General features: G+C 35.2%; 1 protein-coding gene across 3 annotated transcripts; it reads left to right on the top strand.

Moving 5' to 3' along the window:
* Positions 1-8,189: 8,189 nt before the first annotated feature.
* Positions 8,190-25,530, top strand: LOC131156686 (NEDD8-conjugating enzyme Ubc12-like). Of its 3 annotated transcripts, none has more exons than XM_058110553.1 (6): positions 8,190-8,337; positions 22,222-22,335; positions 23,979-24,087; positions 24,695-24,773; positions 24,875-24,991; positions 25,071-25,530. In XM_058110553.1, exons 2-6 carry the CDS (start codon positions 22,227-22,229, stop codon positions 25,206-25,208), a joined length of 552 nt encoding a protein of 183 aa, XP_057966536.1. In that variant the 5' UTR covers positions 8,190-8,337; positions 22,222-22,226; the 3' UTR covers positions 25,209-25,530. The 3 variants fall into 3 exon arrangements, with proteins under 3 accessions (XP_057966536.1, XP_057966537.1, XP_057966535.1); XM_058110554.1 differs by lacking the exon at positions 8,190-8,337 and adding an exon at positions 8,454-8,474; XM_058110552.1 differs by lacking the exon at positions 8,190-8,337 and adding an exon at positions 20,045-22,091.
* The last annotated feature ends 1,704 nt before the right edge of the window (positions 25,531-27,234 follow it).

The following is a 27,234-nucleotide window of genomic DNA, read 5'->3' as shown; positions in this document are numbered from 1 at the left end:
TCACGATCGGGAGGTAGTCTCGGAAAATCCTCGGGGAATACATTGGGAAAATCCCTCACCGTTGAGATATCCTCTACCCTCAGCTCCCCTTTTGATACTGCCTTCACACAGGCTAAATATCCCTGACAACTTTCTAATAGCAATCCACGTGCTTGGATAGCGGATAGTAATTGAGGTGGGGTTCGCACACATGATCCCATGAATCTGTACTCCTGTCCCTTTGGAGGTCTGAACACTATCTCTCTCTGATGCCAATCAGTGCTGGCATAGTGGGCAGCTAGCTAGTCCATTCCCAAGATTTTCTCAAACTCATGCATCTTTAAAACCACCAGATTAGCTGACAAATACCTCCTTTAAATGCCCACTGGACAGTCCTAAGTACCTTTTTGCATATCCCTACAGCCCTAGTCAACGTAGTAATAAACAGACTAATATCTAATTGCTGAGGTTCAAACCCACACAACTTAACGTATTCCCGAACGATAAAAGAATGAGTCGCCCCTGAATCAAACAAGGCGGTAGATTTAAATGATAGTATTGAAATAGTACCTGTCACCACATCTCCTGCCACCTCAGCATCTCCTGACGTCAGTGCATAAATTCGTGTCGAAGCAGTAATCCTCTGCTGTCTGCCCCGAGGTGTCTGATAGCCCCTTCTATATGGTCGAGGAGCAGCTGTTATCGTTAGCGGTGCTTGATAGTTTCTCGTGATATGTCCATGCTGGTGGCACTGATAACGGACAACCTCCCTCACTCGACACTCTCTCAGGTGTCTTATGAAGCATATGGGGCAAGGTGGGGGTGTTTTTCTACCCTTTACTGCTTGATCTCCTCCTCCCTGTCGTCGTCCCTCTCTGCTATCATATCTCCTCCACGGCCCTCAACTGGACCCTGCCAGAAAATTAGGAGGCACAGGCTTCTTCCTCTAACTTTGTGCTGTTGCGCCTCTCTATAGGCCGTTTTCAATCACTGCAGCCCTGTCTACTATCTATGAGAAGGTCTGAGACCGGAAGCCTACCACCTACTCATACAGGTTTTGCCTTAGGCCCTCCTCAAACTTCCTCACCTTCCTCTCCTCATCTGGAACCAGATGCGAAACTCTAATGACCTCAAATTCCTTAACATAAAATGTAACATATTAAATGGAAAAGTCGACCCAAACCCGTGGGTAACGGGGACGCCTGTCAATCACAGCGGAAACCTAAGCAGTAGCAAACATAAAATCTAAATCATCCATCCATAAAGCATAATACCAGAGTTTACTACAACATCTTATAACTGTATTTATATACATCCTCATAAACATCAAAATAACTCTAGGATCAGACACAAAATAATTTTGATCCTAGTACAAAATCTTACCCTCCTAACGGGATAATATCACTAACTCAACGACGGCCATGACCCACCGGTCACTCAAGGTCTCCTGAAAAATTAATTAATGTTGGGGGTGAGACACATCTCAGTAAGGGAAAATAAACTATATAAATACAATTGTGTGGCAACATGAATATTTAATATAATTATACATATACAGTACATTTCATATTTTCGTAAGCGTTCATTGTACCATATTGAATAATCACATGCTTTCATATTTTCTAATAAGTCATATGATACATAAAACATTTGTTATAACTGATAATACTGAAAACATACCCAGGATGAATAGTTAACTAATGTCATGTATTACCCCCCATGACGGGTTGTGCGACCCGAAGGCGGGACCGATAATGGCTGGCCGATTACTGTCGAGTCAAAAATATGTTTGTAAGTACGATGGACCCTCCACACCTTGGTCCGGACTGCCAGGTGGACGTCTACAACTCTACATTGAAAGCCACATCGACTATTCATCTCCCACCCCCTTGTAGGGTGGTTAGCACTAATCTGAACATAGATATCTGATCTATATAGTTACGATACCGAGCTCTTGAAACTGAACTAAACTAACATCTGGGTTCTGATAACATTTAATACGTGATATTATAACATCTTTCATAATTACGGCCTTGTGCCGAACATTTCATAATTACGGCCTTGCGCCAAACATTTCATAATTACGGCCTTGCGCCAAACATTTCATAATTACAGTTTTGTACCGAACATTTCATAATTACGGCCTTGCGCCAAACATATCATATATACGGCCTTGCGTCGAAATCATACATCAATACGTCATTCTGAAAATAATCATTTAATCATGTATTTGTCAAAATCATAATGTATAGTATACTTCCATAACTTCTCAAATCATACTGCATTCATATCATTATCATATCATAATATTTCTCCACGTAAAATAATATTCATGCCACACATTTTTTGTATAAAACCATACATTGCATTTTAAAATCATACTTTCTGGCATCTCATACATACATATATATATATATATATATATATATATATATACACACATTTCAACATAGTAGTAGTATTTCTCTCAAACATACATTGTAATCCATAGATATAACACATGCTTTCCATAAAATAAATTTCCTCATAAATAGTAATAATTTGTATGAAAATGACTGCTTTAGTTTATTCCCTTACCTGACTACTGAGAAAGCTTCTAAAATATCCTAACCTGACACCTGTAGGATTTCCTGATCAAGACCCTGAAAATGAAAACTCACAGTAATAAATTTCAATATTTCTATGTGTACATCATTTCCTATAACTACCGTAAGGTCAAATTTGGCTTAAAAAGCCTTACCTCAACTTAGGGATGATTTCCAACTTACTTTCACTAGCGATTCGCTCCGATAGATTTGGATAGAACTTCCTTAGGAGCGTCGTGGTGACTTTCGATTGTTGATCCGGCGTAAATCCGACCCAAAATCGATGAGAGAGAGAGAGAGAGAGAGAGAAAATCAAAGGGAGGAGAGAGAGGAGAGAGAGGAGAGAGATTGCTTAATGGTGAGGTTAAAAATTCATATTTTTAGTATTTATAAAATTGGATTCATTGACGAGCCACGTCATTCGTCGACGAAGTTGACCTCCTCCTTTTATTACTGTTTTCCATTTTCCTTTCTCTTTATTATTCAAATTCCATTTTTATTCCGGTTGTCACAAGGGGAATCGGGATAGCTTAATGAATTTCGCTGCATACTGCTACACCGTCAAGGTCCTTGTGTCAAATATAGAAACTTTGATGCCTTTGCACTTTTGACCGTAGTGGGAAAGTACCGCTCGAAGAAAATCTCTCTGAATTGACTCCACGTCATCGTTATAGGGTGAGGCCTCTGCTCCTCCAACAGTCTCACCGACCTCCACCAGAGCTTTGCTTCCCCAGTCAATTTAAATGTGGCAAATAACACCCTCTGCTCATCTGTACATGAGAGAATTTCCAGTATGTCCTCTATGTTTTGGACACAATTCTTTGCTACTAGTGGGTCCGCTCCTCCAGCAAAAGATGGGGGTCGCATACGCGCAGATTGCTCGATCGTGCAGCCCCGCTCCCCCGAACTCCTAACCATCTCAGCCATCACCTACTAGGTGACGTTACGCAATACTGCGTCAGGGTCTCCGCCACCCATACTGCAAGGTCCTGCTCCATCACCTACCACACTTGTGTTACTATTCCCCGGATCCATCCTGCAAAGGGGGCAACTAGTCTCAGCATACAATTACTATCACACAACCATTGCTATAATTCATAAATTACTTTTCTATGACCATTTATCTCCACATCCTTAATCCCTATTTAAGATTCAGTTCTAACACTCAGAAACAAGACCCAGCGATAGTATCCATGGTTTTCCTGAAATTGTCACCCCAGGAAAAACATAGAAACAACCCTGGTACTCTTGTCTGTAGGCTACAAGATAGAATCTTAAATTCTCACCTCATCCTCTAACAATCACTAACTCACATTTCAATCTACCCATCTCCTATGTTCCTTAAAATCCATTCCTATACTTTGGTATTGTATTCCGCTATTTACTAAAGTTTGCAGATTCTAGCAACCTAGGCTTTGATACTAAACTGTGACGCCCTAATTTTCGTACCAATTTTTTTTAATATAAATAATAATAAATATTCACACGTCATCAACAATATTCACAAATCGGCCATGTCAACAACCCTGTTACCACCCATATGACCCAACCTGCATTGGGTAGCGGGTAAATAGTCATTTCATTTATACAACCTAACAGCGAAAAACAGTATATACATAACAACCAGAATGCAATACCCAAAGTATCATATATATATATATGCATTACCATCTTATACCCAAAAAAACACAACCCTAAGGGAATTACACCTTCCTAGTCCAAGAACACACCCTGTATATTAGGGTCTCGGCTCCCTCCTGTCTCGGAGCTCTATCACCTGGCCTATCTCTATTCCTTGAAAAGTTTAGATAGTTTGGGTGAGGCACATCTCAATAAGAAGGAATAAATTATTTACAGTATGTGGCAATATGAGTTCAGTTGTAACACACTTTACCTTTCAAATCATCATTTCATCTGAGAAAATACATTGATATACATATTCTCATAATTGAGGCGAAGTGAAACTCTTTGTTTGAAGGCTTACTGTGTAAGGTGAGTGCCTTGATAGGTATCAGATGTGGTCATACCTTACTGCATAACGTGTTAGGGCAGAGGGAAGTTACCCGTATAGGCTGGTAAAAGATTGTCAGTGGTTTTCCAATTTTTCATTGGATTTTGTATAACATTAATAGTTTGCCTATCTTTGACAAAATTAAAAAAAGGAATATTTTCTTCCTTTTCTTCCATTTTTTTAAACCATTCTAATCTAATTTGTTCTCTTTCTTTTTTATTAAATTTTTTAATAAATAATTGTCTGTTTTTCTTATTAAGTTCATGATTGAAATCTTTTTCGATTAATTTCATATCTGGAATAAATTTTTTATTAATAACCATAACAGTCCTTCGTTGGTTTTCTTCGTAGAGATTTTCTTTTTGTTTTTCTGTTAAAATTTGAGATTCTGTTGGAGAATTTGAATCAGGGATTTCTTGGTAATAACCTTGAGGTATTTCTGGACTAAAATAAACTCCTTTTAACTTAAGATTTGGTTCAACATAAGTATAGAGACTTGAAATACTTTTTCTTCCTAAATCAATTGTTTGTTTTGAAGTTTGTCCTAAACTTTGACTTCTTGTGAGTAAAGGTTGAAAGTTGATTTTAACGTTTCCTTCTTGATCTTGAATGATTCTTGTAGCAACTGTTTTTTGTGTTTTTGGAATAATTTGATGATCTGTTTCATTTAAATTCGTAAATTCCCAATTTTCCTTGGCCTGAATCTCATTCCATAGAAGTTTCTTGGGATAAGAGGTAAAGGATTTTCTATTATAATTGGCTTGCAACATAAGTGTTTCTCCTTTTTCACTTGTTTGAAGTGAATTTGGTAATATTGTTGAAGTTGTGGCTTTATAATAGATTTGATAAATAAGTTCAAGATTTGAACTCCTTGAATCCATATTATAACCTTTAGTTTGAATGTCAAGTGTTAATAATTTGTATAATTATTCATCATTAAGGTTTGCCCTAATATGTGGATAGCATTCAAAATAAATTGGTCCTTCTGCAATATTTGATTCAAGCATTCCTAAAAAGGAATCATTGAATTCATGATGTCTAACATCTCGAAGAGCAATACAAACTAGTTTGTTAAGACCTGCTCTGGTTAAAGGAAATAGTCTGACTTGGACCATTCCAATATGAAGTCTATCATATTTTGATCTAAGAGTTTCTAAATCTTCAAGACTGGAAAGTCTCTTTTGTTGTCTTATTTCATTAGTTGTTAATGAAACTGATTTATTAATAATTTTGATAAAATATTCTTCGTCTTTTTCAAGTGAACATTTATGCTTAATTATTTGACTTTCAGATTTGCTCATTTTCCAAATTTTATTTGAATCTTGACTTGGTAAACTCTTACCATTCCAATTTGATAATCTTCTTTTAATTTTGCTGAGTGATATTTGTAATTCATTTTTATCAGATCTTTTGCTTGTTTTACCTTGTTTATTCTTGTCTTCTTTTAAGAATTTTCCTTTATTTATGATACTTTGAACTAGTTTATTCATCTTCTTTCTTAGTTTTCAAAAATAATACATATAGGTTTTCCTAATCAGGAACAGCACCAGGACCACCCAAGCTTCCTTCTTAGGTAAAGCTTCCCAAGCTTCCTTTATTGTTTTTTTAACCTTTATCCATTATTATATACTTATATATATATATAAAAACCTTATCCTTATATATATATTTAAACATATATATACACACATAATCTTCAGATTTCTTAATTTAATTAATTTATTTAATAATGTTTAATTAATAATTAATTAATAACAATAATTATTTTATTATTATTATTTATTTATTTATTTTGAAATCACTCCACTAATTTTGTATAACCATTTTTTGGGTTATTACATTATTATATATTTATCAATTTATTAATTTATTCATAGTGTAACATTTTTTATTTAATTACGAATAAACTCAAAATAATTTTAATTGAAAAAAAGAAAAATGATAATAAAATATGCCTTAATTTTTTAATAAACAATAGAGATCAAATGACTAAATTAAATAATAAAATATGCCTTAATTTTTTAATAAACAATAGAGATCAAATGACTAAATTAAAATTAGGGTGTAAGTGAATCCATTTGACTTGCAAATTACTTGGGTTTGAAGCATTCTATAACTCAATTTAACTTGATTTTATTTGATTTCAATTTGAGTTTAAACTATGCAAGTAACTGAATCAAATTTCAAGTTTTATAATACTATTTGCAAATCTAGTCAATATATTTTTTCTTTTATGCTTCATTTTTTATATTATATAGGTCATGTAATGTTTATTTATATAATATATATAATCCTATTTTATAATCAAATTGTATTTATTCAAATCAAGTTTGAGTTATCAAACTCTAATTTAATACTTTTCAGATTCATTTGAATTCTATTTCTTCTAAGATTTCAAAATTTTCATTAACTTTCCTGAAGTTTCAAGTAGAATTTTAAACGAGTCAAGGCAAGTCAAGTTGTGGCCAACTTGAGTTCGACTCTTATATTTGAAAGAGAGTTCAACTCGAGTTTTAATTTTTTATTTGAGTTTAGCTTGTTTAATTATATATAACCCAAGTTCGGTTCGAGTTTAACTCTTTTAAAGCTCATTTTACATTAATAAAAATGAGTCCGAATGTAGCTCAAAAGCTCAAGGTCAAACTCAAGGTTAAACTCAAACTTGACTCAAGTAAAGTTAGCTTCAAACTAATAAATAAACCAAACCACCAAACTAACTAAATTAATTAATAAGTAATAAAGATAATTAGAGAAATATATATTTTTAAAAACTAAAATCAAGTATTCAATGAGACTAATATTAAATTAATTCACAAGTTACTAATGAACTTATAAACAAGTTAACTTGCAAGTTAGCTTATCCTAACTTAACGAGTTGGTAAACGAGTCAGCTCGTTAGCCTAATAAGCTGAATATGACTTAAGTCAACTTTGACTCATTTAGTCGATGAGTTTGAAAAAATTTGAAATTGAGCTCGACTCGTTTAAATCAATAAATGAGTTTGAGTGAGCATTATCAATTTGAGTACGAAGCAGCTCGCAAGCGAAATCAAATCATTTGTAGCCTTACTTTCAAGCATTCTACAGACTTTTTTCAATATTTAATTTTTAAGGTAATTATAAAATCAAAAAACTTATTTTTTAGCGAATATAAGAAAAATTTAATGTCTTTTTGACGAAATTTAAGAAAGTTTTATAAAATTTTTGAAATCTCAAAAGGTTTTGAAGACTTGTAAGGTGTGGTTCTCATATAAGATTTGAAACTCTTGTCACAAGATATTATATTAATATTTAAATTTTAAAATCGTATGAAATGCATGTTAAATAATAATTCTTCTCGTATGATCCAAATATTAACGTTAGAGAGTTTCGAATCGTAATTTTAATGGAGCGGAGAACGTGTCTTCTTCTCAAACCTTAGTATATTTTACCCCATGGTCTCATCGCAGGGAGGGGATTGGGAATCGTAGCGAACTGTAGCGCAGCGCACTGGACCAGATCGCCTGAAGCCTCTCGTTGTCGTTGTCGCGACTCGTGGGCGAATGAGACCAAAATCGCCTGCTGCGGATGACGATGATGGGCGCAAGGAGAAGGAAAGAAAGAGCCTTTATAATATTAATAATTTGTATAAATACTTATCCTACACGATTTCAGATGCCTCCTCATCTCTCTCCCTATCACTTCCCATCTCTCTCTCTCTCTCTCTCTCTCTCTCTCTCTCTCACATCTCGAATCCTCCGCATCTTTTGCTTGCTCTAACAAGGTGAACTCTGTCTCTCTCTGTCTATCTCTCTCTCTCTCTCTCTGATTTCATCTATTGCTGCTTTCGCGATTGAGTCCTGCTCGTATTCGCTGGCCTGGATGCTTGTGTGCAGTGTTTTCGTGTGCACGTTTGTGTGGGTTGTTGCTTTTATACTCGATTCGTTGTTTGTTGGATTTTAGGGCTTTTTTTTCGTTGTGCTTTGGATCGATGATTCTATTGATGTTTATGATGACAAGCTCGGATTTGAATGGTTTGGAATTTTTTGATTTATACAGGGTTTTATTGTGGTTTTTGCGATTAACTAGTAATTTTTATTTCATTCAGCTCTGTGTTCAGAACTCCTATTTAGCTGGTTTTTTGTTGTTGTTTTTTTTTTTTAAATTTTATTTTTCCAGATACATTTTCATGTGATTGTTTTTGTGATCAGCTCACTTGGTTCTTATGAGAAGCTTCTTTTTGTGTGTTATCATGTGTGGATGACATATTTGACATGGAGTGTATTGATATATCATTATCCTTGATTTTAAGCTTTTTTATGGTTTTTTTTTCCGGTTTGTTGTTGTACTTTAGGAACTAAGACCAAATTGTTATTTTATTTTAGCTAGAAAAATCACTAATGCAGGCAGTAAGTGAGCATGTCCAAGTGGTTCAATAATATATATTGTATTAGAGTCTTGCAGCAACAGGCCTTATGATAGATGATGAATCTTCATTTTTTCACTGCTGATTTTAGTAAAACTATGATCCATATTTTTATGCTCTGCAAAATATTTGTTTAGTTTATTCGTTGGTTGATATTAATATTTAATACCAAATGGTTAGTAATATCCATTTTTCATGAATTTTTAGTGTCAAATTTGGAGCTTAGACGTGTTAAATTCCTTTATATGCTAAGCTTACTGAGATGACCTCAAATGGTGGTTTAAGGTGGGGTGAGTTAGGAGGACCTTACATTAAGTTGTTGGTCTATGAAAATTCCACTTTATGTTGAAGTCAACCAATGTAAGTGCAAATGTGTTGACTAGTTATTGAACTTTACAACTAGTGACCAACTTGTTGGGTTGATTCCTTTATTTAGTTTTACATGGTTTAGAATGACACTCTCTTCAAATCTTTAATGTTATTAAAGGCAGTATTCTATGTTTACATTGAAGTCTTATACAAAGTTTTCACAATTGATGTTCAATTATTTGGTTTCTGCTTGGAAAATTTGTAGCATGTTTGTAGCATCTAGGTTGAAGGTTGGTTTGTGGACCATCTCTTAATCATGCATCCTATTCCAATACTGTTTAGTATGAACAAGAAACTAGGTCTGGCATGCTTTACATTATTGTAGTAGACATTGACATACTAAGGTGTTGAACCTTAAAACCACCAGAATAATGTGTTATATATTTTTTTAATATGTTTTTTCCTTGCCATATCTGGTCCATTTTTAAAATTGAACAGGATAAGGATTACATGTTTACATATGAGTTCATGTGTTATGCGTGCATGTTTCAAATTACAGTTGGTCGTGAAAATATGCTTGGTTTTACCCCTTGAATCTTGATATTTTTGTGGGACCTTCAATTTTGCATGTTCATTATTGCAGTATACATACCTCCCATTTTTGTCATACCGTCCAAATCTCATACTAATTGGAGGGATTTAATAGATGGCCTAGTTCTTTAGTTCTCCAAACTTTAGTTTTATTTAGTTATTTATTTAAATTTTGATTTGATTTATGCCTGGGGCAATGGCCCCTGTATGTTGAGCCCCCATTGAGAGAAGGGACATGGGTTTAAGGGAGATAATGTGCTGGCGGGTGAGTGAGGTATGTTGGCGCATCTTTGGAATCTGTCTCATCGCTTTGCCAGTTCTAGTGCATTTTTCTCATGGTGGGCCAGTAGTAGGCTTGCCGTAAAGCCTTGTGAGCCAAAGCTCTCCTAGCTAAATGGTTGCTGCAAACCCCTTCATGGATTTCTCTCAATACAACCCTGCTTCCTGGTATCCTAGGCATTGCAGATATTGCAACGTTAAAGATCGCCGATACAACTCTTTACCTATTATTGTATACTTTGCAGCCTTCCTTCTTAACTTCAATGACTCCTTGTCATCAATTTAGCAACTATCTCAGAGGTATCTTACTAGGATAGTCCTCAAATCTTCTTTGTCTTCCTCTATTGTGGCTATGCTAATCTCTTCATAGGTTGGTTTCTCTACTTGCTCCACGTAGACAACATTCTCCCAATCCGGTTTTGAAGCTGAAGCTAGCCTTGCCAACGCATCAACTTTTGCATTCGCCGCTCGGGGAATGTGTTCAATTTTGAATTTGGAAAATGTTTTGATATACTCTTGTACCTTTACTAGATATATTTTCATTTTTGTACCTCCAACTTCAAAATCACCTTTCACCTGTTCAACCATAAGCTGAGAGTCGCTCAAAACCTAGAGCCTCTTTACCTCAAGAGACATAGAAAGTTGTAGCCCTGCCAGTAGGGCTTTGTACTCTGCATCATTATTAGTTGCTGTGAACTCCAACTGCAATGCTTATTACACTTCAGATCCATCTGGGGCTATAAGGATTAAACCTGCATCACCCCCTGTTCCATTTTAGGATCTGTCCAGATGGACAATCCAAACTTCTGGCTCTTCTGAATTTTTGTGGGCTTGTTCGACAATGAAGTTAGCTAAGACTTGGGCCTTAGCTATTGGTCTCGGATTGTAGTGGATGTCAAACTCTCATAACTCAACTGACCATTTCACCATCCTTCTTGAGGTTTCAGGCCATTGAAGGATTTGCCTCAGCAGTATGTTGGTCAGTACGACCACTTTGTGTGCCTAAAAGTAGGGTCTTAACTTTTTAGTTGCACAAATGATCGCAAAAGCAGCCCTCTTTACAACAAAACAACAACAAAACCAAGCCTTAGTCCCACTAAGTGGGGTCGGCTATATGAATCCTTTTTCGCCAATTTATGCGATCATGGACCATTTCTTTTTATAGATTCAAGGATATTAAATCTTTACTCATTATCTCCTCCCAAGTTATTTTAGGTCTACCCCTACCCCTTCTACTATCCCCTACAGTATCTAAGTCACTCTTCCTCACAGGTGCACTATGTTGCCTACGTTGCAAGTGTCCTTACCATCTGAGTCGTCCCTCCCTTATCTTATCTTCTATAGGAGCTACACCTAGCTTACCACAAATATGTTCATTCCTTAATTTATCTTTCAATGTTATACCGCTCATCCATCTAAGCATTCTCATCTCGACAATTTTTATTTTTTGGATATTATGTTTCTTCGTTGCCCAACATTCCGATCCATATAGACTAGCTATGGCTGTTTTATAAAACTTCCCCTTCCATTTTAAGGGTATTCTATGATCACATAGCACACTCGAAACACTTCTCCATTTTACCCAACCTGCTTTAACTCTATGCATTACATAATTTTCAATTTCTCATTTAGCTTGCATAATAGATTCAAGGTATTGAAATCTACAAGTGCTATTTATTTCTTCATCATCAAGTTTAACTTTGTCTTCAATATTCCTCCTATCATTACTAAAATTACATTTCATATATTCTATTTTATTTTTACTTATCCTAAAGCCTCTAGATTCCAAAGCTTCTCTCCATAATTCTAACTCAACCTCTATTTCGTTCCTAGTTTCGTCAATTAATACAATATCATCTGCAAACAACATACACCATGAAACCTCCTGCTGATGTATAATTAATTTCTGCTTTGCGCAATACTTTGCTGGTGTAATATATGAGCTTGTGTTGCCTACTTTTCTCTCAGACTAGGACTGCACTCACCGCGCATTGGGTTGAGGTTAGATACAAATATAGATCCTCTCCGGTACTTGCTTTTGTCAAGAGGGGTGGAGAGTTTAGGTACTTTTTGAGCTGCTCGAAAGCTTTATCTTGCTTTTCTCCATTCAAACTTTCCTGCTTTATGCAGCGCCTTAAAGAATGGCAAACACTTATCCCATGAACAGGAGACAAACTTGCTTAATGAAGCAATTCTTCCTATTAGAACTTGAACTTCCTTTTTTGTCTGAGGAGCCCGCATTTCCATCAAAGCTCGTTTCTTATCTAGGTTGACTTCTATACCCCTGTGGGTTACCATGAACCCTAAAATTTCCCTGCTGACACACCGAATGCACATTTGGCTAGATTCAATCTCATTCTATATTTGCGTAACAGTTCAAATGCTTTTCACAAATCTTTTATGTGATTATCAACTTTTAGGCTCTTCACTAGCATGTTGTCCACATAAGCCTCCGTGGTCAACTATAGGAGATCTTTGAAGATTTTGTTCACCAACTTCTGGTAGGTTGCTCCTACATTTTTAAACCCAAATGACACTATAGCAGTAAAGTCCCCTTTCAGTGATGAAGGCAGTTTTCTCTTCATCCTGTGGGTGCACACGGATCTGGTTGTAGCCTGAGTATGCATCCATGAAAGTCAAAAGTTAATGTTTAGATATGGAGTCCACTAATGGGTCAATTCGTGGAAGAGGGAAGCTATTCTTGGGGCACGCTTTGCTTAAGTCTATAAAGTCAATGCAAGTCTGCCACTTCCCATTTGATTTTTTTACTAGGACTACTTTACTGAGCCATTATGGATAATTGACTTCCCTGATGAAATTAACTTTTAAAAGCTTGTTTACCTCTTCGTTGATTATCTTGATTCGTTCTAGAGCAAAGTTTCTCTTCTTCTGCTTTACAAGGCAATGGTTAATATCTACTTGCAATCTATGCTTAATGATTGTGGGATCAATCCCTATTATATCGTCAGCAGACCATGCAAAAATACCTGCGTATTCACCTAACAACCTTACCAGCTCCTCTTTTAATGATTTTGGCAATTGGTGTTCGATCTAGATGCACCTCTCTTGGTCGCCTTTTACTGGAACGCCGACCTGGTCCTCATCTAGCCTCTTGATTTGGTGGTACTCGTCTTTTACCTCCAAGTATTCTATGTTTAAGGTATCTTGTCATTCTGTTTTTCCTTTCAACACCATCACATAACAGTTATGAGTTGCCATATGATCTTTTATCTCTTTGACCCCATTTGGGGTGGGAAACTTGACCTTTAGATGATAAGTAGAGGTTATGGCTCGGGCTGCGTTGAGTGTTGGGCGCCTCAATATAATGTTATAGACAGAAGGACGGTCAACCACCATGAAGTTCGTCATAAAGGTGACTTGTTGCGGGGCTGTCCCCATGGTTAGCGCGGGAGTGTAGTTGTACCCAAAGGGTGGACCATATCTCCCCCGAATCTGACTAAGGGTGCTGAAATAGGCTTAAAAGCGATCTTTTCCAATCTTCATTTCTTGTAGTACCGACCAAAAGATTATGTCGGCTGAACTTCCGTTGTCAATCAACACCCTCCTTACCCGATAGTTGGCTACAAGTAACAATACCACTAGGGCAATATCCTGGGAGTGTTGCACACCTTCCTTATCTTCTTTGGTAAAGGTGATAATCTCCTCCTGCTTCTACTCTTTCTGATTTTGTCTTTGAACTTCCATCAAGAGCAGTTGTTTTGCATATCTCTTCTTGGCACCTCCGTTGTCTCCTCCACTAGTTGGTCCTTCGAAGATCACGATTTCTCCCACAATCTGATCTTCCTTCTGCTCGACCTCTGGCTTTTTATGATCACGAGCTTCGGTTTGGTGATCGCCTCTTTTTATGAACTTTGACAAGTACCCTCTTCTTATAAGGTTTTGATCTCGTTTTTCAAGTAGATACACTCCTTTGTGTCATGCCTGTGATCCTTGTGGAAATTGCAGAATTTGGATGTGCTCCTCTTGTATGATGGTGCACGAATGGGCTTTGGCCAGGAAACGTAACCCTTTTCTCTGATGTGCATTAGGACATTAGTTCAGGAGACGTTCAAGGGGGTGTAGGACTGGAATTTGGGTGCAGGTCCTAACTTTCTTTGGCAGTTGAGCGGTCTGCTACTTACTTGCCTTTTTCCTACTTGGTTGCTTCCTCCGTATCTCTTGGGCCCTTCCTTTTCAAGTCGGTTCGGCTCCTTCTTGTGGTCATCATTTCTTCTAGGTTGATGTATTTCAGGGCATGTGTCAGGTTGATCGGGGGCTTTTTTCCTAGTGAACTTAGGAAATCCCCTGACTGAAGGGCCGTTGTTAGGGTTGTTACCGCCACCCCTTGATCCAAGTTTCAAATTTATAGGGTGACGTTGACAAAGCGATGCATGAATTCTTTTAACGTCTCTCTTTCTCTTTAAACAAGGCTCATCAGATGAGCCGAGGTTTTTGCTATCTTTCGGCCTAACAAAGTGTCCAGTAAATTGCTACTCCATTTCAAAAAAGGATCCAATAGAGAACCAAGTTTCAAAGTTTGGTACCATGCCTTGGCATTCCCTTTTAGAGTGGCTGCAAATGCTCGGCACATGATTGCATCAGGTGCGCCTTACAATTGCATCAGCATTCTAAAGGTGTCCAAGTGATCAATAGGATTGGACAGACTATCGTACCCTTCAATGTTTGGCATTTTAAACTTGTTAGGTAGAGGAACATCCATTACCTCTTTAGTGAAAGGAGGATCTGAAGAAGATCTGACCGATGAATCCCTTGTGGAGGGATTGTTGTGAATTTCCTTCATCATTTTTTCCAATTGATAGACTTTTTTGAACTTTTCTTCTAGTTTGTGGGACTGTTGTTCATATACTCACGCTATTTGCATCCTCCACCTTCTTTTCTGGATTAGAAGCCTTATCAATGACTTCTGGTGGGACTGCAACCTTCCTATCATATTTGGGTTATGCCCAATTAAGCTCAGGTGCAGGTTCATTGTGATCCTTTTTCTGATGCAGGATCATAGTGAACATATCGTCCATCATTCTCTGGAACGCTAGGAATTCACTTCTTGATACACTGGAATTATCAATTCGTGCGGCATGTATAGACTAGGGCTATTGGTCACCCAGAACAGGTTTTGAATTTGAGTTGTGTGACGTGACCATGATCAAGGATTGAAAAACCTCCCAAAAGTTTCCCACAGACGACACCAACTGTTGCTATCGGAAATCGAACGACCTTCATGAATCGTTCCTTGATCGCTACCACCTGAAAAGAAACAATCACAAATAGCTTGGAGGACTCGGGGCTTCGGGGGATCACTTCGATGCCTAAGTAAGTGAATAAGGGGAGGCTCTGAATTGCAACAGTGAGAAGAAGCATATATGAGCTTACTTCCTCTCCAAGTCCCTTTTTATAGTGGTGGAGGTTGACCCTCCATCAGTTTGGCATTGATGGACATTATTGTGCTTGTGGAGGTTGTAGACACCCAAATTTGTTTCGGGGGGTCTTATATTACAATAACTACAGAAATTTTTCATTATTGCTTCAATACATAAAATAAAAAAAATAGAAATACAGGGAAAATACAAAAAAAAAAAAAAAATGCAGAAAGGAAAAAATAGAGTGGATCAAACAAGTCTTCAATTTGCAAAACTTGCAAAAGGAAAAAAAGGGGGTCAAATACATGTGCTGAAAATCAAGGTTTAAATGTGGCAAATCAAATTAAATTGGATTGATGAAGTTGATGGAATTGAAAATTAATTAAAAAATCAAAATTAATCAAAATCAATCATAATTTAATAAGATTTTCCATAAGAGGCCTAAATAGTGAGGTATTTGAAGAGGAGAAAGGACGCAAAAAAAATTCAGATAGTCTGTATACACAACATTTCAGAATACTTAGCAAACAGTGTGAGAAAATTTTGGTGAAAGAGTTATAGTGAAAAGTTAGCAAAGTGAGAACTGCACTCAACATTCACATAGCGGATAGTGCGTGAGAAAATTTAGTGTGAAAATAGCGGTGAGCACTGTGCGAATTCAGAAAAATACAGCAATCATTATTTCAAAGGAGGATTTAGATACACAAATTGTGGCACAGAGGATTCAGGCAGAAGAATTCAAAATTCATCTGTAACATTCATACACAGATCTTGGTACAGAAGGTTCAGATAGGAGCATTCAAAGTCAGTAGCACTCATACAAAAGGTCAAGTAAATTGTAGCTGAAAATCAAAGAAAAGAAAGGACTCAAAGATTGGTGGAGTATGAAGATTTGAGTAAGTTCTAATTTAAATTTTTTGCATTTAATTTATATAAAAAATGTACTGAAAAGAAGATCTTAAAAATTGGATCTGATTGGCAAATCAGACTTGTTTCATTCGACCCAATGATCTGACCCATCGGACCAAGTTAACCCGATCCATTCTGAGAACCCGCGGACCCGAAACCCAGATCCAAATTGGATCCGGGTTCATCATTTCTTAAGCCTATACAAGACCTGAATCGGTGAGTTAACTCACCGAGTCAATCCGAACTCAGTTGGTTGAGTTTTGAGTGGTTTGACAATGAGCAAAAAAAAAAAAACAAAATAAAGGGAAATTAAAAGTGTGTGTTTTGTAAGAAAATAAGAAAAAAATAGAAAATACTTAGCTTGGGGTTTCAATTCGAGGATCTGAAAAATCCCATCTTCTTGTGAAGATAATAACCTGCAAAAATCAAAAGAAATGTAGATTAGAATAGTGAAAAAAAAAAAGGATTGAGAAAAAGAGGAAACAGATCTGAAGTGAGAAAACCAAACAAGAAATAGAGGAAGAAAGAAGAAAAAAATAGATCAAAGAAAAAATGGCTCCGCCGCCGTTGCTGAAAAGTATTTCCAGTGGAGCATCATGAACACGAAGGCTGAGGGGCGGAGAGCCATGGGAGAAATTTGTGAGGCCAAGAAAGAGGGAAAGACGAGAGAGAGAACCGTGAGAGAGAATGGGAGAGAGAGAGAACTGTGAGAGAGAGGAGAGAGAATCAGAGAGATTGAGAGAGGAGAGAGATTAAGAAAGAGAGAGAGAGAGGAGAGATTAAGAGAGAGAGAGAAAGAGAAATGGGAAAAAGACGAAAAAATGATTTTTTATGTTTGGAAAAGAGAGAGAAAGAGGAGTAAATAATGGGAAAAAGGTATAAAAAAAGATTTTTTATGTTTGGGAGGTAGTGGGCCACGTGTGACCACCGTGTGGTGACACATGGCACTCTCTAGGCTAAGTATCTTGGAGGTGATGTGGCCCGATCATGAATGTTCTTTGGACGGTTAGATCTTTGCCACGTTAGCAATCCATGTCTCAAAGTCCAAACAAATTAGGTGCCGCCACGTGCCACCTTTATTTCCAAATAAAAAATAAAAAGGAGAGCCACATGTCACCACTATGGGTGGACATGTGGCACCTGTTGGTTTAACCCAGTTCATCTTAAATGAACCGGTTGAACCGATTCACCATTTTATTTATTTATTTATTTATATATTATATTTATTAATATTTTTAATTAATTAGTTTTAAAATTTAAAAAAATATAGAGAAAAATAGCAGAAAATTACAAAAAAATCACGAAAAATGGAGAAAAATTTTTAGATCAATAAAAATATTTTAAAATGCCAAAAAAATAAAGAAAAATATTTAAAAATCCCATGAACTTTTAGAAAAATATTTTAAAATTTCAAAAAAATTTACAAGCATTTTGAAAAACCTGGAAATGTTTTCAAATTATTTATTTTTTTTTTAATGATTTTCTTGATTTTTGGGTGGGTGCGTCCCAATGATTTCAAAAAAGGTAAAGAGGTATTTCAGATCTCACTTGTATCAGCTGTGAGGGGAGGTTTATCTAACAAGATCCCCCTCACTTGGAGGTCTTATTAGATATTCTTAAATCGCACTTTAATTTTAATTTTTATTTTTAAATTTATGATATTTGTCTATTTATTTATTTTGTTATTTGTTTATTCATTTATTTATTTTAAAGGAATTAATTAAAGACCATCAAAATCAATTTAGGGATAATTTATCACTAAATAGGTACTATTCGTAGAACGAGTGTGTAGGGGGTGCTAGTATCATCCCCTCGCATAACCGAAATCTCAATCCCGATTTTGGTAAAGCAGATTAAGACTATTGGTTTCTTAGCCTAGGAAGAGACCAATCAACAACAACAAAACCAAGCCTTAGTCCCACTAAGTGGGGTTGGCTATATGAATCATTTTCCGCCAATTTATGCGATCATGGACCATTTCTTTTGATGGATTCAAGGATATTAAATCCTTACTCACTATCTTTTCCCAAGTTATTTTAGGTTTACCCCTACCCCTCTACTGCCCCCACAGTAACTAAGTCACTTTTCCTCACAGGTGCACTATAAGGCCTATGTTGCAAGTGTCCATACCATCTGAGTCGTCCCTCCCTTATCTTATCTTCTATAAGAGCTACACCTAATTTACCACGAATATGTTCATTCCTTAATTTATCTTTCAATGTTATACCACTCATCCATCTAAGCATTCTCAACTCGGCAACTTTTACTTTTTGGATATTTAGGAAGAGACCAATCAATGGGTAGTAAATAGGTGTTCTAACTGCACCAAGGTAAATAATAGGTTAGTGGCGACTCCATTTAAATTTCAAAATCTATTATCCCTTACCATTCTAGACCTTCTTCGGGACATTACGACAACTAGTGTTTGGAGTGAAGATGTCATTGATATACCCAAAATTAATACTCATAAAGGGAAAACCGTTACGAATCTACCATTAAACACCTCTACATAATCGACGTGCAAACTTTAATGTACACACGTTCATGAGAGGGAGTGGTTACAAGACTATACTTAAAACCTCCATATAAATAACCATAAAACTTTTATAACTCTTGTCGCAACATCCCGGAGAAGGTCTGGAATGGCGAGGGATAATAGATTTTGAAATTTGAATGAAGTCGCCACTAACCTATTATTTACCTTGCTGCGCTTTGAACACCTATTTACTATCCATTGATTGGTTTCTTCCCAAGCCAAGGAATCAGTAGTCTTAGCCTGCCTTACCAAAATCGGGATCGAGAGTTTGGTTAAGTGAGGGGAAGGTACTAGCACCCCCTACACACCCATTCTACGAATGGTACCTAATTAGTTATGAATTATCCCTAAATTGATTTTGATGGTCTTTAATTAATTCTTTTAAAATAAATAAATGAATAAATAAATAACAAAATAAATAAATAGAAAAATATCATAATTTTAAAAAGGAAAATGAAAATCAAAGTGCGATTTAGGAATGCCTAATAAGATCTCTAAATGAGGAGATCTTGTTAAATAAACCTTTCCTCAGAGTTGATACAGGTGAGATCTGAAATACCTTTTTACCTTTTTTGAAATCATCAGGACGCACCCACCCAAAAATCAAGAAAATAATAAAAAAAAAATCTTTGAAAACATTCCCAGATTTTTCAAAATCCTTGTAATTTTTTTTTGAAAATTTTAAATATTTTTCTAAAATATTTTGGGATTTTTAAAGATTTTTCTTTACTCTTTTTGGCATTTTGTATTTTGTAATTTTTAAAAAAAATTTCAAGTCGAAATGACTCAAAATATTTTTCTTGACCTCAAAAATATTTTCTCAAAATTTTCTCCATTTTTCCTGATTTTTTTTGTAATTTTCTACTATTTTTCTCTATATATTTTTTTAAAATTTTAAAACTAATTAATTAAAAATATTAAATAATAAAATATATAAAATAAATAAATAAATAAATAAAATGGTGAACCGGGTGAATCGGTTCAATCGATTCATTTAAAATGAATTAGGTTAAACTAGTTGGTGCCGCGTGTCCACCCACAGTGGTGACACGTGACTCTCCCTTTTATTTTTTATTTGGAAATAAAGGTGACACGTGTCAGCATCTAATTTGTTTGGACTTTGAGACATGGATTGTTGATATGGCGAAGATCTAATCATCCAGAGAAAACACATATTGGACGTTCATGATCGAGCCATATCGCCTTCAAGAAACTTGGCCTAGAGAGTGCCTCTGTGTCACCACACAGTGGTGACACGTGACCCACTACCTCCCAAACATAAAAAATCACTTTTTTTTTGTTTTTTTTCAATTTCTTTCCCCTCTCTCTCTCTCTCTCTCTGATTCTCTCTCACAATTCTCTCTCTCTCTCTCTCCCTCGGCCTTCCCTCTTTCTTGGCCTCATGGATTTCTCCCATGGCTCTCGGCCTCTCAGCCTTCGTGTTCATGATGCTTCACCATAAATACTTTCCGGCAACACTGAGCCATCTATTCTTTGTTCTATTTTTTTTTCTTCTTTCTTCCTCTTTTTCTTGTTCAGTTTTCTCCCTTAAGATTTGTTTCCTCTTTTTCTCAAATCTTTTTTTTTTTTACTATTATAATCTACATTTCTTTAATTTTTGCAGGTTATTATCTTCACAAGAAGATGAGATTTTTTGGATCCTCAAATTGAAACCCCAAGCTAAGTATTTTCTATTTTTTTTCTTGTTTTCTTATAGAACAAACACTTTTGATTTCCCTTTATTTTATATTTTTTTACTTACTTTGTCAGACCACTCAAAACTCAACAAACTGAGTTCAGATTGACTCGGTGAGTTAACTCTCCGATTTGGGTCTTGTATAAGCTCACGAAGTGATGAACGCAGATCCAATTTGGATCTAGGTTTCGGGTCTGCGGGTTCTCAGAATGTATCAGGTTAACTTGCTCCGATGGATTGGATCATTGGGTCGGATAAAACAAGTTGGTTCTGCCAATTGGATCCAATTTTTAAGATTTTCTTTTCAGTGCATTTTTTATATAAATTAAATGCAGAAAATTTAAATTAGAACTTACTCGAATCTTCATACTCCACCGATCTTTGAGTCCTTTCTTTTCTTTGATTTTCGGCTACAATTTACTTGGCCTTTTGTATGAGTGCTACTGACTTTGAATGCTCCTATCTGAACCTTCTGTACCACGATCTGTGTATGAATGTTACAGATGAATTTTGAATTCTTCTGCCTGAATCCTCTGTGCCACAATTTGTGTATTTAAATCCTCATTTGAAATAATGATTGCTGTATTTTTCTGAATTCGCACAGTACTCACCGCTATTTTCACACTGAATTTTCTCACGCACTATTTGCTATGTGAATGTTGAGTGCAGTTCTCACTTTGCTAACTTTTCACTATAACTCTCTCACCAGAATTTTCTCACACTGTTTGCTAAGTATTCTGAAATGTTGTGTATACAGACTATCTGAATTTTTTTTGCGTCCTTTCTCCTCTTCAAATACCTCACTATTTATAGGCCTCTTGTGGAAAATCTTATTAAATTATGATTGATTTTGATTAATTTTGATTTTTTAATTAATTTTCAATTCCATCAACTTCATCAATCCAATTTAATTTGATTTGCCACATTTAAACCTTGATTTTCAGCACATGTATTTGACCTCCTTTTTTCCTTTTGTAGGTTTGCAGATTGAAGACTTGTTTGATCCACTCTATTTTTCCTTTTCTGCTTTTTTTTTTCTTGTATTTCTATTTTTAGTTTATTTTATGTATTGAAGCAATAATGAAAATTTTCTTTAGTTTTTGTAATATAAGACCCCCAGACAAATTCGGGTGTCTACACCAGTGTAAATTTAATTTGACCTTAATTATATATCTCCTTGCATCCTAATAACTATCAGCATTTGATTAGCTCAACATCTGGCATGCATTAGGCACTTTTTCCCCCCTCTTGGGGCCCTTGTTAATTAAGAGATGGGCCTGATGAAATCTAAATTCCAAAACTCCGGCTTAAATGGAATTTGACTCTAATTTTATAGGACCTCTCTGTCATCCTAATCCTTATCACGGCCTCTTTTTGGGATTATGGTTTCATGATCAGGCTTTTGGGAATTATGGTTTACCCTCTCTCTCTCTCTCTCCCCCTCCCACCCCCCTTTTTTTGATTTTTTTGAATATGGTGTAGTAGATTTTATTGGGGGCCACAATATTGATACTTTATATTCTGATTTAAAATTTTTATTGTAGGAAAAATGATTAAGCTATTTAAAGTGAAGGAAAAGCAGCGGGAAATTGCAGAAAGTGCCAATGGAAAGACACCCATCAAGAAGCAAACAGCAGGAGAATTGCGTCTTCATAAAGGTCTTTTATGTTATATTGTTTTTTTTAATGACTTTTATTATTGTCAAATGATTAAGGCTATTCAAAACAGTTTATACATGGGAACTCTTCTCTCGTAATGTGGTTGTGGTGCCGTGGAAGTTTAATTGATGCATCACTCATTCACATTTTTTATTCATTGCTAGAGAATGTTAGCATCTTCTTAAACCATGTTACGAAGACACTGTGATTTACTGCTTATCAAAGGAAATAAGAGATTGTGTAATGAACTACTAACGGAAACAGTTTTTGATGTCCACACATACTGTTCGGTTTTTGCTCAATTGGTGCTTGTTTGGTATTTGGGATAATTTTTTTTTATGTTTCTATTGCATGCTTATGCAGTTCCTAATAAGTAGGAAAAGTTGTTGGCCGATAAATTTTATGGTCTGCCCCCATCCCCAAACCAAATCTTCTCCCCCCACCCCACAAAAAAAAAAACACAAAAAAAGGAAAAATCAAGCACACACAGACACAGACAAAATGAGCTTCATGTTATTTTATTTTATTTTTCTGGTTTTGATAAGACAAAATTTTTTTAAAGACTGAAACAAGGTACAATATAGGAGGACAAGGTATTCTCCAGAAACAAAAAGCATCAATCAAATAGATTACAAAAGAGCCGTCTTCCAATCCCTTCGAAGGTCAGATGCTATAAACCCCAAAAGATCCAAATGAATTGACTCGAAAGGAAGCCAAGAACACAAGGAGAATTGTGCGACCTTTGGATGTTCTTGCATCTCTCTCAATCCAAAGGCTCCATGAGATAGCGAAGATATCGTGCTATAAAATGTAGCCCTTTGTACTTGATCTAGAACCCTGATGTCTCACGAGCTAGAAATTTCCCACATTCCAAGGCACCACCCAAGCTTCACCAAAGCATGTGAAGAGAGCATTCCAAAGGTGGATTGCCAACTGACAATGGTTCCTTGGACTAGCAACACATCAAACTCATATCAGGACTAAGAGACTTGTAGTGCCTTCTTTGTCTGCAACAAATCATGCTTATTAATCTTGTTTTAGAGTCTAGTTTGGGGCTAGGGCGTGGCTGTTCATTTCATTTGCCTTAAACACCCCGCTTTATTGAGCTTATAGAGCATTATAGTCCAAATGAAGGTCCCAATATTTAAAGGAGCTTCAGCCTTTGAAATGTTGTGGCTAAGGGAAAAAATTGGGAGAAGGGGTTTTTAAGAGGGGGAAAAAAAGTCCTGAACTGTCACCTTTCCAAACCCTCTGTTCATCCTATTGAAAGGAGCAAAGCTATCCAACACAGTTAGCAAGGTGGTAAATATGTGCTCCATTGAAATGGATGAGAGACTAGAGGAAGTGGGTAATGGCAAGGTGCAGTAAGGCACCAAAGTCTTTGCCTCAGATTGCTTAGTAATGTTAAAGGCACCAGTTGGCATGACCCCATACAATTTGTTGTTAAATGTTATATTTGTTAGAGATATTAATAAGAAATATGAATGAATTTTATTAAAAGCAGTTTGTAATATGAAGAATCACTCTTTTTATGTGACCTTTATTGGTCAATTGGCAGACTAACTTATCTGGAAAAGAGCTTCTATGTGGCATATTAGCTATATAAAGTTATTTTCTAATTTTTTATGTTTATCTTCTTGTAGATATCGGTGAATTGAACCTTCCAAAAACTTGTAGCATTGCTTTTCCCAATGGCAAGGATGACCTGATGAACTTTGAGGTTACCATTCGACCTGATGAAGGATATTATTTGTGAGTAGTTCTCTCTCTCTCTCTCTCTCTCTCTATATATATATATATATATATATAAATTATAAATCAGTTAATTCGTTATAGCAGCTTTGCTATACTTTTTATTGAAGTGAAATTTAAAATTTCAGCACTAAGACTTCTATGATCATGTTCTCGCATGAAAAATTAGGACCCAGAACAAATGGCTGCTGCCTGGTATATCTGAATGGCAAAGAATTAGACCATGTAGAATCAGGAGTCAAAACTAAAGATCTATTTCAGACCATATGTTTATTGCATTGTTACCATAGATAGTGGTAAATTTTGGATAAATTCCAGAACTAGCTTCCTCTGTGCCTATGTCCCCATCCCCTTTCTTAAAAGATTTAAATCCTAATGGTTCTTATGGTAAATCATTCTGGTGGTAGTAATTTCTGCATCCCCTCTATTATTGAGTTTTGCTCCATTGTATTTGCCTTGTCCAATTATGATGCTTAAGAAATTCGCTATTTATACTTTTTACCTCAAGAAAGGCAATTAAACATGGTTTATTTGTGATATTTTGTGCCATTCTTTTTTAAATGGAACTTTTAAATACCCATCTTGAACTGTTGATTGCTTGCCACAGAGGTGGTATATTTGTCTTCTCTTTTCAAGTTTCCCCAATTTATCCTCACGAGGCGCCAAAAGTCAAGTGCAAGACAAAGGTAAACAAGCATGTACTTCTTGCTGAGTACCATCCTAATATTGACTTACAAGGGATGTTTGCCTCAACATTCATGGGGTTAATAGTGCGTGCAACTCGCAGGTGTACCATCCTAATATTGACTTGGAAGGGAATGTTTGCCTCAACATTCTAAGAGAAGACTGGAAACCTGTTCTCAATATAAACACAATAATTTATGGATTGTTTCATCTCTTCACGGTATTATTTATTTCTTTCTCAAGTTGTTCCTTGCATCTAGGCATGGTACCTTGTATTTACAGTGTCGATACCCATGCAGCAACCCAATTATGAAGATCCTCTCAATCATGATGCGGCTGCAGTTTTGAGGGATAACCCAAAGATGTTTGAATCCAATGTGAGGAGAGCAATGGCTGGTGGCTATGTGGGGCAGACCTTCTTCACCCGGTGCATTTAGCAGTTGCTTGTTCTGCGAAGCGTCAAATTCATCGCACAGAAGGTTCGAAGGTTGTAAATTTGATGGCCGGGCTTCTCCCCTCCTGAAGCTCCTGAGGTACAATTTTTTAAGGAAGAAATGGAAGCAAAGACCCCCTGGAACGTGCTTGTACTCAAATTTAACTCTGTGATGTATTTGTGATATTGGCTTGGGGTTGATATATTTTTCTTTATCTTGATGTGAAACTATGAGATATGCTGGTCGTAGGACCCTATTTGTGTATTTATTTTCTCTTTTGAAAAGGAAAATCCTTAACAGGATGACTTGCATTTCTTTCCTCACCTATCTTAGGTGTTTTCCAAGTCTATTAAATTTCTGTTTTCTTCAAGCTTTTCACAGAATTATTGAGCTTAAAGCATAATGTAATTAAAATTGCTAGAGATTCCACATGAATGAATTGTAAAATGGCTTGAATTGAAATGGAATGATGGAATAGTATTTTGTTGGAATTTAGCATGCTGCTCCATCCATTTTCCATTTGTTGCAAGTTTCAGTAGAGAAGCAGAACGCTCAGATAATCTGAATCAGAGATGGAGATGATTCTTCCTCCATTATCGAGTATTGTATTTTATTGCTTTATCTTTGTTGTGTTTTGTTGTCTCTTTTAGGGTAAAATCTAGTACTCTTTAAGTTTTATGAAAATAACACTCTGCTCTTTGATATTTCAAAAGCTATCAAAGAATTTAGTTTTATTGACAAAATATATTTCATCAGTTAATTGCTAGTCAATTGTTAAATATATGTGAAAAAAATAATTTTAATTATAATAAAATGATATTTTAAAAGAACATATTTAATAAATTAAATTTAAAATTGATCATAATATCTTAAAATTTAATTAAACGACTCAAAGAATTAATTGATTCTCAAATTAGTCGGTCTATTTTGTCTAATTATGTTTGGTCAACCAATTGACATTAATAAAAAAATAAAATTATTATTATTTCAAAAATAAAATAAAAATATGCGAAAAACAAGAATTACGAAAAAAAGACGGGAAATTGGAATCCTTTTCATTTTAATCATAGAAAATACCTAGTAATTATAAAACTATGAAATGTTTGCTGGATATAATTTTCATAAAAGTTATAGACGAAACACATCTTATAAAAAAATAAAAAAATAAAACATAGTTCAATATTTTTAAGTTGAAGTAATTTGTCAAACATAGTGTTAAAAAAAAGATAAACTAAAATTTAAAAATTAGATTTTAGTTCTTTTGTACCTAAAATATGAATGGTAAATGAATAAAAAAATTAAATTTATATTAATTGGTTGACTATTGTTTGAGACAATTCACGATTTTTTTTTTTCAATTTTAGTTGCTATGTTATTAAATACGGGATTAAACTAGACTCAGAAAGCAAACCACAATTTAACCAACTGTTCGATCCAAGCCAATTTTTTAAATTATATTTTATTTATTAAAAATATATTTAGTTATTTAATTTTTATAAAATGTATACAGCAAATATTTTGTAACAATATAATTATTTAATTAGTTTTTCTCAATTATTTGTATTGTCTATTTATTTTTCATAATTTTTTATTTTTAAAATAATAATTTAATAACATTATCATACTTATATCAATTAATTGATCTGGCTTAATCACTAGGTGTTTAATTCACTTATGCATTTAATTTTTAAAATATATTGTAATTAATTGATCCCTTTTCTAACTTAATTTATAAAATTAATTATTTTCTTAATTTATCTTATCAAAATTGAGTAAAAGGATAAAATTGTCATTTTATTATGAATATATATATATATTTTCACTAAACTTAACAGACTAATGTTTAACCAATGGAAAGCTTATTTTGTATACAAAGTCAAATCTCAAGGAGGTTTTGTGGTGGATTTCGAAAACTCAGAGGTGGAGTATCATATTTTGAGAAGTTAGGAGGTGTCATCAAAATTTGAGCTGTCCAGATTGAGCTTTTGACTATTGTGGCTGTGTATAGAATCAACTAGCTAGCAGACTG

Source organism: Malania oleifera, chromosome 5 (genome assembly GCF_029873635.1).
Source record: "Malania oleifera isolate guangnan ecotype guangnan chromosome 5, ASM2987363v1, whole genome shotgun sequence".
Classification (NCBI taxonomy): Eukaryota; Viridiplantae; Streptophyta; class Magnoliopsida; order Santalales; family Ximeniaceae; genus Malania; species Malania oleifera.
Note: the sequence above shows the minus strand (reverse complement) of the source record. Positions and strands in the feature narration are given on the sequence as shown.

Bases quoted from the DNA above. Each gene is read 5' to 3' on its own strand.
- LOC131156686 (XM_058110552.1), top strand. From the start codon at position 21,989: ATGGAATTTGACTCTAATTTTATAGGACCTCTCTGTCATCCTAATCCT. The intron at 22,092-22,221 runs GTTTACCCTCTC...TTTTTATTGTAG, and splicing joins TCAGGCTTTTGGGAATTATG to GAAAAATGATTAAGCTATTT. The intron at 24,088-24,694 runs GTGAGTAGTTCT...TGCTTGCCACAG, and splicing joins CCTGATGAAGGATATTATTT to AGGTGGTATATTTGTCTTCT.